Source organism: Amblyomma americanum, chromosome 1, assembly GCF_052857255.1.
Source record: "Amblyomma americanum isolate KBUSLIRL-KWMA chromosome 1, ASM5285725v1, whole genome shotgun sequence".
Taxonomy (NCBI): Eukaryota; Metazoa; Arthropoda; class Arachnida; order Ixodida; family Ixodidae; genus Amblyomma; species Amblyomma americanum.
The window spans coordinates 350,540,089-350,551,505 of record NC_135497.1 but is presented as its reverse complement, the minus strand read 5'-3'; the positions used below and the strand labels follow the sequence as shown (position 1 = coordinate 350,551,505).

The 11,417-nt window shown below is 51.5% G+C and overlaps 1 protein-coding gene and 1 pseudogene across 1 annotated transcript; both read left to right on the top strand.

Moving 5' to 3' along the window:
* Window positions 1-306: 306 nt before the first annotated feature.
* On the top strand, window positions 307-1,098 carry LOC144121607 (uncharacterized). The gene has a single exon (XM_077654914.1). It carries the CDS (start codon window positions 307-309, stop codon window positions 1,096-1,098), a length of 792 nt encoding a protein of 263 aa, XP_077511040.1.
* A 5,915-nt stretch (window positions 1,099-7,013) lies between these two features.
* LOC144121601 (uncharacterized) lies at window positions 7,014-9,990 on the top strand (annotated as a pseudogene).
* Window positions 9,991-11,417: the final 1,427 nt, after the last annotated feature.

The window sequence follows — 11,417 nt, the reverse complement described above, 5'->3', positions numbered from 1 at the left end:
TAAATGGAGGTGGTGTCTAATCTTTCATAAGGTTTGTAGTAGAAAAATACAGTTTCGATCCTTCTTCTTGCTTGCGAATGATATTGCAACGGATAGAAGAAGAGATGAATGAAGACTCTTGGAGGCGCGTGTGCTCTGGGATTCGGTGCTCTGTGCGGGCCACCTTGTGCTCTTGACCTGTGTGCTGTGCCCGGGCGTTCTCGCGTCGTTCCCGCCTGGACCACGTAACATCTTTGGTGGGGGTGCGGATTTTACGCTGCGCACACCACGCAGCTTCGTACTACTCGTCAGGCCGGGACTACCACCATGGCTCCAGCCGGCCGGTCAAGGAGCCCCACTACCCCCACTACCCCTCCTTTCGTCATCATGGCTCCGCCTCGCGACCCCGGCACGTTTTCCGGCACAGATGGCTCCGACGTCGAAGACTGGATTAACCTTTACGAGCGTGTCGGCAACTACAACAGGGGGGACCCTACGCTAATGCTCGCGAACGTCATCTTTTCCCTCAATGGCACGGCGCGCGTATGGTACGAGACCCACGAGGAAGAGCTAACAAGTTGGGACACCTTTAAGGAAAAGTTGAAGACGCTATTCGGTAGACCTGATGACCGCCAGCTCGCCGCCAAGAAACAGCTGGCTACTCGAGCACAGTCTTCTACCGAGAGCTACGTCGCCTACATTCAGGACATCTTGGCGCTTTGTCACAAGGTCGACGCCGCAATGAGTGAGACCGATAAAGTGGGCCACGTGCTCAAAGGCATTGCCGACGATGCGTTCCACTTGCTTGTTTGCAAAGACTGTACCTCAATTGACTCCATCATAAACGAGTGCCGTCGATTTGAGCAAGTCAAAGGCCGCCGCATTTCGCCGTCGTTTTCTCGCCTTCCCTACACGGCCGCGACATCTTCCTGTGAGGACCACCGATCACCATCCCGCACGCCCTCGGACGCCCCTGCCGTCACCGATTCAGTCACCCGGATCGTCCGACGTGAACTGGAGGCCCTCGCACCTGTGATATCCCCGCCCTCCGTCCCTGATACAACCCTGCCCGCTGTGTCGCTGATTCAGGCCGTTGTGCGGCAGGACTCGCTCATCTGAACCTCGATCCAGCAGTGTGCGCCATCAGAAGCCCGGACACCCCCCAGCCCCCTCCCTGTGCTTTTCGTCGCACCTATTATTCTCTGCCCCGTTCCCGCAATCCCAATGACTGGCGCACGGCGGACGACCGTCCCATTTGCTTCCGGTGCTCTCGCATTGGCCACATCGCCCGTCATTGCCGTCGTCCATGGTCTTCAACGCCCCGCAACGTCTTCCCCTCCTTCTACAGTCCCTCCTCATCCCACAACTTCTCGACCCGCGCCCCGTCTGAACCGTCTGCACAAGCCGTACCCCCTCCACGCCGATTCTCCCGCTCTCCGTCCCCGCAGGGCCGCCGCTCTCGTTCCCCCCAGTCGCCTTCTCGCAGCCGCTCCCAATTGGAAAACTAAGTGATGCAGCTCCCGGAGGTGACGCTGCATCAACGACCCGGACTACAAATCATCTCTCGACCACCCGACCTAATCTTCTGAACGTCACTATCGACCGTGTTCCTGTGCGCGCCCTGAGTGACACCGGTGCTCATGTATCAGTGATGAGTGCTGCCCTCCGCCGTCGCCTCCGCAAAGTCCTAACGCCTGCAACGTCCCGTGTGTGTGTCGCGGATGGTGGCAGGCCTGCTGTGGACGGTATGTGTACCGCGCGCGTTACTATTGCCGGCCAGAGTATACCAGTTCAGTTCACCGTGCTGACCACCTGTGCCCATGACCTTATCCTCGGCTTAGATTTTTTGACTGACCATTCCGCCCTCATTGACTGCTCGGAGGGTGTTCTACACCTCGCCCTTCCAATGCTGGATTCAGACCCACTTGATGTATCACTGCGACTATTCAGTACCGCATATGCTTGCCTGTCATCCCGAACCGCCTCTTTTGTTCCATTGACCCCATCTCACCCAGTTCCCGATGGCGACTATCTCGTTACTCCCAATCTTGACCTCCTCCTGACCCGTAAGTTGCCCTACCTCATACCATTGCCACCGTCCAAGCCAACGCCCTCTCTCTGCCTTTCCTCAACTTCGGCCGCACTTCTCAAGTGCTACCGTCCGGCATATGCGTCGCTACGCTATCCCCTCTCGCTCCTTGCCACGTGGCTACGTTGCCCGCTACCCCAGTTCCAGAAACCGCCGCACCGCGCCGGCAGTCTCTTCTGTCGACCGACACCTTCACAACCATGATGGCTACCGACCTCCATCCCGATCAAACTGCCAAGCTTCGTGCCCTTCTCGAATCTTTTTCGGATATTTTTGACGTGAACAACACCGCGCTGGGTCAAACTCTCGCCGCCAGGCACCGCATTGAAACAGGCGATGCGCCTCCCATCCGCCGCCGCCCTTACCGGGTCTCTCACGCCGAGCGTCGAGTAATCATTGCGGAAGTTACTAAAATGCTAGAAAAAAACATTATCGAACCCTCACACAGTCCCTGGGCCTCACCCGTTGTCCTTGTCAGGAAAAAGGATGGCTCATGGCGTTTTTGCATTGATTATCGCCATCTGAATAAGATTACTAAAAAGGACGTGTACCCCCTGCCGCGTATCGATGACGCGCTTGACTGCCTCCATGGTGCCAAATTCTTCTCGTCCATAGATCTTCGCTCCGGCTACTGGCAAATTGCTGTAGATGAACAGGACCGTGAGAAAACCGCTTTTGTGACTCCTGATGGCCTTTATCAATTCAAAGTTATGCCTTTCGGATTATGCAACGCACCAGCCACATTTGAACGCATGATGCATGCTCTTCTGCAAGGCTTTAAGTGGTCCACCTGCCTGTGCTATCTCGATGACGTCATTGTCTTTTCGCTTTCGTTTTCCTCTCACCTCACTGACCTTTTTCAGATCCTTTCCCTCTTTCGTCATGCTGGCCTGCAGCTCAACTCGTCTAAGTGCCGTTTCGCGCGCCGTCAACTCGCCATCTTGGGTCATGTCGTCGACGACACGGGGGTGCACCCTGACCCTGATAAGATCCGAGCCGTTAAAGACTTTCCGCAGTCACGTTCCTGTAACGACGTCCGCAGCTTCTTAGGGCTGTGCTCCTACTTTCGTCGATTTGTTGAAGGCTTCGCCGACATCGCCCGCCCCCTCACCGGCCTCCTGAAAAAGGAAGCCACCTTCATCTGGGGACCCGGCCAAGCACACGCGTTTTCCACCTTGATATTGAAGCTTACTACCACGCCAGTTCTGGCCCACTTCGATGTGACAGCTCCCACTGAAGTCCGCACAGACGCCAGCGGCTATGGCATCGGCGCTATTCTCTCTCAGAGGCAATCCGAACAGCACCGTGTCATCGCCTACGCCAGCCGCCTCCTCTCCGCCCCGGAGCGCAATTACTCAATTATCGAACGTGAGTGCTTAGCCCTTGTCAGGGCGGTTGGGAAATTCCGCCCATATTTGTACGGCCGCCCTTTTACGGTTGTCACCGACCACCATGCGCTCTGCTGGCTCTCATCACTGAAAGATCCTACTGGCCGCCTAGGTCGCTGGGCTTTACACCTCCAAGACTACGACTATACCGTGGTATATAAGTCCGGTAGGCTACACACTGATGCTGACTGCCTCTCCCGATATCCCGTTGACTCATCTGATCATTCTGCCAGTGACACCGCCGCTGACCTCTTCTCGCTCTCTGCTCTTACTCACCTTGGCGATGAGCAGCGACGAGATATCGAGCTCCGCTCTATTATTTCCCGCCTCAATACCTCTCCATCTGACCCTGCCCTGCTCCGGTTTGTACTTCACCATGACACACTCTACCGCAGAAGCCTAAACCCGGCCGGCCCAGACCTACTGCTCGTTGTCCCGAAGCATCTGCGCAACGACGTCCTCCACGAGCTCCAAGACCTCCCCACTGCTGGACATCTGGGTGTCTCGCGTACTTACGCCCGCGTGCGTCGTCGCTTCTTTTGGCCCCGTCTCTACCAGTCCGTCCGCCGCTACGTTCGTTCCTGCAACCAGTGCCAGCGCCGGAAACGTCCCGCCACGCTCTCCGTGGGTTTGCTCCAGCCTGTTGATGTGCCCCCTGAACCATTCTATCGTGTTGGCTTGGATCTTTTGGGCCCGTTTCCGGAGTCAACCTCTGGAAACAAATGGATTGCCGTTGCGACAGATTATGCTACTCGCTATGCCATCACGCGGGCCCTCCCCACCAGTACTGCTACCGACGTGGCCGATTTTCTCTACGACCTCATCCTCCGTCATGGTGCACCCCGCCAACTTCTCACCGACCGCGGCCGTTGCTTTCTCTCTAAAGTTGTCGACGACATTCTCCGTTCCTGCTCAACAAAACATAAGCTGACCACCGCCTATCATCCCCAAACCAACGGTCTTACAGAGCGCCTCAACCGCACTCTCACGGATACGCTCGCCATGTACGTTTCCCCGGACCATCGGGACTGGGACATTGCCCTTCCATACGTGACCTTCGCTTACAATTCTTCTCGCCATGACACTGCCGGTTACTCTCCGTTCTATCTGTTGTACGGTCGTGAACCCCAATTACCTTTGGACACGCTGCTTCCGACATTTTCTTCCCCGCCTTCTGAATATGCCCACGACGCTATTGCCCGCGACGACCACGCCCGCCAGCTGGCTCGCTCCCGCCTACAAGCCTCGCAGGTTTCACAGCAGGACTACTACGACCGCCGCCACCGCATGGTAACTTTTTCCCCTGGAGCCCTCGTCTTGCTTTGGTCGCCCACACGCCGTGTCGGGCTTTGCGAAAAACTAATGTCCCGCTATGTTGGCCCATACCGTGTGCTCCGCCAGGTCACCGCCGTCACCTACGAGATTGCCCCGGCCTTTCCGGAGACCACCTCCGGTGGATCTCAGAGTGAGGTTGTCCACGTCTCTCGCCTCAAGCCCTACGTGTCGCAATCCCTTGCTCCGCCCTAATTTCCACCGAGACGGTGTTTTTTTTGCGACCGGGGGCCATGCAACGGATAGAAGAAGAGATGAATGAAGACTCTTGGAGGCGCGCGTGCTCTGGGATTCGGTGCTCTGTGCGGGCCGCCTTGTGCTCTTGACCTGTGTGCTGTGCCCGGGCGTTCTCGCGTCGTTCCCGCCTGGACCACGTAACAATATCTTTAGAAGCTTAGTGGTTGAGAGACATGTTAAAGTATTAAAAGGTGATAAATATAACCGCACTCAGGACTAAAAAATATGGCCCGCGCATTGCCCTTCTGAGAGCTGTAAGCACAAGTCCAACCTGTAACCCAAATTCTTGGTTACCACTTGATAAAAGCCTGGTTTCATTACGTGCCCTGTGCAGAGAACCACCGAGGCGTGGGCAACTGGAACAAAGCGTGTTTATTGGGCTATACGCATCGCCACCTTACAGAGGGGAAACTGTCCAGCTGGCAACCTCACCAGGTGTGACACGCATCGCCATTGCGACGCTGGTTCTGCTGAAGCCCACACTCTATAAAAATAAAGTGTGATCTTAGTACTTTAAGGAAGTAAATCCACTGACGCTGTGGCGAGCCCTTTTTGGTGTAAAGTTACGCATTGGTCGGTGGACTAATTTTGTACGGGGTAATGTTTAGGCTGTAATCGGGGTAATGTTATCCCGGCTGGTCAAGTGTAGGTATGAGGCTTTGATGACTAACGTTGCCCTTGCTCAGAAAATATAAGGCTTAAGCCATGAAAATTCAAACATATACTTTACTTTCTGGTGCAAGTTCGCACCCACTCGGAATAAATTTATACTCAATTCTAGAGCGTAAACTTATCGTTGCAAGGATACTCTTCAGCCTGTCTAATGAGCTTACTACAGCGCTCCTGAAGTGCTGCTTTGCACCTTATTGATGGGCGTAACATTCCTCCACAAGAGCCTATGGTTTTGTTCGTTTGGGTGCAGCTTTACGCGGCGTTAGGAAGTGCAAAGTTAAGGGTAAAGTTACTGTGGCAGGGCTATAGTCCAAACCTACATAAGAAGTTTACTACAACACTCCTTAAGGGCAACTTTTCTCTGTATCAGTGGGAATAACAGTCTTCTTCAAGTGTGTATGTTTTGTCTTATAGGTGCATCCTTACGTCTGTTTTGGAAAGCAACGGTACCTTCCAGAGGACTGTATCCCATATTACAGTGCATTCTTACACCTTCTCGAACGTAAGGCACGTTCGCTGCAATACGAGTCGGCCATTGTGATTAAAGCAAGGCCGTTTTTGGGTCTGTTAACTAAGCTCCTTCCCTTTTTAGGTGTGCGGTTGTGGTGCATCTACAGATATGTAAAACTCGCATTGCAACTAAACGCACCCATATCATACACCTACAGAACAAAGCTGCGTACTGAAAAGGCATGATAACCACCTCAGTGACGTGCTGTTCGCAGACGTTTTTTTCTTTCATATTCCTGGTAATGTTTGTGTTAGTGCGGAAAGTTTGTCGCGTGCTGTGCAGCACTTCAGAGTGCAGAATTTCACTCCAGTGACAGTACAGCAGTACGCACGACAAGGTTTATTACTTATTGAACTTAAAATGGCAGGATTAATCAGCAGTATTCTGTCAACGTCATGGTGGCATCTATTCTCCAAGCGAACCTGTCTGAAAAAGCAGATCGTTGAAACATGACGGGCAGTGCACACATTTAACTCATAAATTGTAAATACGAGAGCAAAATTTAAGCGGGGGCATATTTATTTAAATCGCGCAGTTGTATGTGTGGTGTTTTCCAAGCAAGCGTAGTGTACAGGCCAAGAAAGAGATAAAAATCAACAACACAAGCGCAGGACACCAGATCATTGTAGAATCGTTCATACTACTCGAGTGAAGAACATGCATGCCCCACTAACTAGACCAACTAGAGGGCGCTATATTTGGTGTCCAGTGCTCATATCTCACATGCAGTGGAAGTCAACGTTACTAGATTCTTTCCAGTTCTCAAACTGTGAAGCTCGCCTGAAGCCTTTCTGTGGCGCGCCGCATGGAGGCGCGCGCGACGGCGTTTGCCCGGCAAGGTGTCGAACCGGCCGCCCCCGCCGGTGTGGGCTGCGAGCGGCAGTGTGTCCGTTTGGCAACGTTTGCGCTCGTATCCGGAGATGCGTAGTGTTTGTGCACCGTGCTTGCAACCGCATGAATTATGCCGCGCTGTTACGTGCCAGGTTGTAAAAGCGGTTACGATTCTGTGCGATCTGCGGGAGAGAAGAGACATTTTTTCAGACCGCCTCGCGACGCTGAACGCCTTAAACTATGTGAGCGCGCAATACCAAGGCTGGACAAAAAGCTTTCAAGCTCGTGTTCCGTTTGTGATCTTCACTTTCAGGATGACGACATTTTCAAGGTCTTCGAGCACAACATTTCCGGTGAAGTGGTCGCGATACCGCGCAACAAATGGGCGCTGAAAGACAACGCCGTGCCTCGCGTGTTCCCGAATTGCCCGAATTATCTTTCTAAACCGACACGGAAACGTAAAGCACCTTCTCGCAGACTCTCTCCTGCAAAAAGCAAAAGCCGAAAAGAACAAGGTGAGCGTACGATTGCAGCATTCGGAGATAGCTACGACGAAACAGAAAACGGCGTGTCGCTGGATGGTACTGAATCTTTGTTTGGCATGCTGGCTTGGTTAGCCAAAGGGGGACAAAAACTTCAAGGTTGGTCTCTTGATGTTGCCGAACAAACGGCTCTATTGTACAAGCTCAGCATAAGAAACAATATTCCCCGTGTGGAAACGTCCGTGGCACTATCGGAAAACCTCGATTTGACCGTGTGTGCAAATGGTCGACTCGTGCCACGTAGTGTCTACGCCGGGAAGCAGGGCATTGAGTTGAAGTCATTTGATGACTTGAAGTGTTTGATACAGTATCTGAAAAAGCTGAGGCTCTGCCTGGGATGCCCTGCTAAAAAGTACCCCAAAATCACACCATCAGTGGTGTCAACAAATCAAGATGAAACGTGGAGGCGCAACACATGCACTATATTGGGTCTTAATGCTACATGTGCTCAATGCCGGACCTTGGACAAGCTTTTCTTGCAACGGACAAAGCAGCAAAAGGACTGCAAGAAAAAGCAGAGGGCCTGCTTGAAGTCGCTGCGACGCAAAACAATTCGTGCAACCTCAAGGCGAGAAAAACTGAAAGAAGAGCTTGTTTTGATGAAGCGGAACCTTAGCGCAATCCCGTAGTAGACAGTTGACAGCACCCTTGGCGTTCTTCCAGCCAGACAGCAGTTAGCCTTCAAGACAGCTTTCATGACAGCGAAAGCAAAGTCAAGAAATGGGAGGCGGTATGATGCCGAGTGGCTGATGACATGTCTGCTACTGCACATCTCAAGTCCAAAAGCCTACACTTTAATTGCTGACATGCAGCTGCTACCGCTGCCATCAAAGGCTCGCCTTCGCCAAATAATAAAGAGAATTACATGAAAATATGGTTTGCACTGAACATGGTTTGCACTGAAGCCATCTAAGACGGCTAGCAGTATTGCTCCTCGACGAGGTAAAGTTAACGCAGGGTATCTCCTTCAATAAAGCCTCATGCAAGATGGATGGATTCGTGGACTATGGCGACGTTACAGCACCAAACGCAAATCAACTTGCCGACCACGCATTGGTACTGATGTTCGTGCCTCTGTTAGATAACTGGGTGCAATCAATCGCAAGCTTTGCGACAAAAGGAGGTGCACCCGGAAAAGTTCTTGCAGAACTCGTAATGAGTGCTATCTTGGAACTTCACAAGAACAATGCGTCAGTCCTGGCTGTGATCAGTGACGGGGCTGGTAACAACAAATCTATGTAGAGCCAGTTTGGAGTGTCAGGCAAAATGGATGCACCTCACCACTTTATTGAGCATCCATGGGAGCCATCGCAAAACATCTACTTCGTATGCGATGTGCCACATATCGTCAAGTGTATCCAAAATCACCTGAGGAAGCACACCTACGCAATCGTAAAGAAAAAAGCATGAGCAAATGTTCAGTGTAGTTTAACAGTTGGGTTCTGTTTCTTCCAGGCAGGCGACCTTCGCATCAATTTCCGGCATTATGTGACCCTGTATGAAGCAGAGAAAAGTAAGCATGTGCGAGTTGTGCCAAAACTGGCCGAAGCACATGTTGCCCCTGATAACCTGCGCAAAATGAGCGTCAGACTAGCTACACAAGTAGATCTTGTTTTTGCAAACGCATGCTGTTTTATTTTCTGTCCTTATATGTGAAAAAATGCAATTCTTTTTTTCTGCAACTCTTTAGCCGTGGGACGGCTATTGGAATACGCGTGTACAGGGAAGCAAAAGCCGTTGGCTTAGAAGATTCAGAAGGCACTGAGGCCTTCACAAGAATGCTGAACGACGTATTTGATGCGCTCAACATCAAGCTTCCATCTAGGGGAATCAGGCGCCATTCCAAAGAGATAGAGGCAAGCAGCTCAGCTGCACTTCCTGGAGCCTAGGCTTATACTAATACATACGCCTTTGCGTGTCCGCATGGTTTGATTATTCAGAATTTTTTCAGATCATGAAGCAGTTCCTGGAAGTCTTGAACGTGACTGAGCGAAATGCAGTTGAGAAGGGCACAAGACTCTTTGCCTCTCAGCTGACAACGGAGTCCTTACGTGTCACAATGATGTCGACGCTAGATATTATCAATTATCTCTTCGACAAGGGCGCATATTACGTACTCAGCGCCAAGCTTAACCAGGGCCCGTTGGAGGTAACATGAATTTTTTCACTTTCAGTTTGGACTTTAGAGACATGCACTTTTACTCAAATGCTTGTGATTTCTCTTTCAGCGGCATTTTGGCCTCGCTCGTTCATTTGGAGGTCATGAGTCGCACCCTACCGTCATGAACTTCTCGCAGATATTTCGCCTGCTGAGCCTGTACACGCCCATCAAGACAGCACTACGTGGAAGTGTTCAAGGCGAACCGAATGCTGTACTTGTCAGTGTAGAAGAAACATTGAAGACTGCTGCAGAGGCTCATCGATCAAACAAAGCTAGCTTGCGCAATGAGATTGAGGCTAGGCTGTTGGAAATGACAACGTTTTCATGTGTTACCCCTGACAAAATGACCGATGAGCACAGCTGCTTCAGAGGTTCACCAGATGACAATGTTGTTTATTACTTATCTGGGTATGTTGTACACAAAGCAAGCGCACAGAGTGACATTTGTGCCTGCATGACATTAGCTCAGCAGCTCCTGTCGTCGGTTCTGACGCGTAATTGACCAGGTATCGGAGCTTTAAGGAAGGCAGCCTGAGGCACCCCAGCATCAAGATGCTACACTTCGTAGGGGTTGTAAATGAATCTGTCACTTTCTCTTGATGAGGAAGGTCTCTGCGGGGCCTGTTTTGGAAGGTCCTGGACGAGCTGGATGAGTGCTACCTAACGCGGCTGGGTTGTGATCAGCACAAGCCCACGTTCACGTGCCAAGTGCTAAATTTTTTCACTGTCACGCGGATGCATTTCTATGCCAGGGATGTCAACCGGCGCCTTCAAACCCGCGAGAAAGTCGCCATCGCCAGCGAAAAAGCTCGTCTATTGTGAAGCAATGCTTAACAGTTTCATTGTGGGTGCGTCCTTTGTGCCTGGCAATAAATGCTTTTCATGCTGCTGAGAAAAGGCAAGTTTCTTTGCTTTGCTTATTTTTCATTTTGAGTAGTATATGCATGCAAACAACGGCAGTGAATGAGTTTCTGGGCAGGATCGCTGCTGGTGCTTTCTCCTGTTCATTCCGTCAGTTATAGCCTCGCCAAAATGTTCGAAGAGGTCCCTAATTACTGTAAAAATTCTGAGGAGCAGTGCATGACAATTTCAAGGCAAAGAATGCCATCTATAAAACACAAACCGGCAGCGCTTCGCGCTGCGTAGCGCAGGGCACCGGGCTAACCGTGGCCGCCACGCCATCTGGCGAGAGGAAACGAAAATGGGCCACACATCGACAGCCGCCGCGGTGGAGAGTTTCACAACTGAAGGGATCTAGTAACGTTGTTGGAAGTAGCGAGCAGCTGCCAATTTGAAAATGGCCTAGTTTTTTTTTATTCACAACGTTCCTGCGGCTTTCGTACAAAGGCACCCAATTTTGCAGCTAAGATCAGCAAGACATACGACACCGCACCGCAGTATATTTGACGCCTGTAACAGGACAGGCAAGGCGTCGTCGTTCACCCAGTTGCTGTCGTGCATGCGATGGTGCAACCATTTAGCCAGAGTCGTATTATGACAATGGAACATCGTTTACAGACCAAAATAAGCTGAATTAAACTCTTGTTCAGCTGTTGCCCAGTTAAGTTTTTCCGCTAGCAAAAATTCCTTCCGAATTTAGAAAGTTCCACTCCTCATCTCGACGTTTGCGCGGAACGAAAGCGCATGCGCACTGAGATCGTGCCTTTCTTTCTGC

Bases quoted from the DNA above. Each gene is read 5' to 3' on its own strand.
- LOC144121607 (XM_077654914.1), top strand. From the start codon at position 307: ATGGCTCCAGCCGGCCGGTCAAGGAGCCCCACTACCCCCACTACCCCT.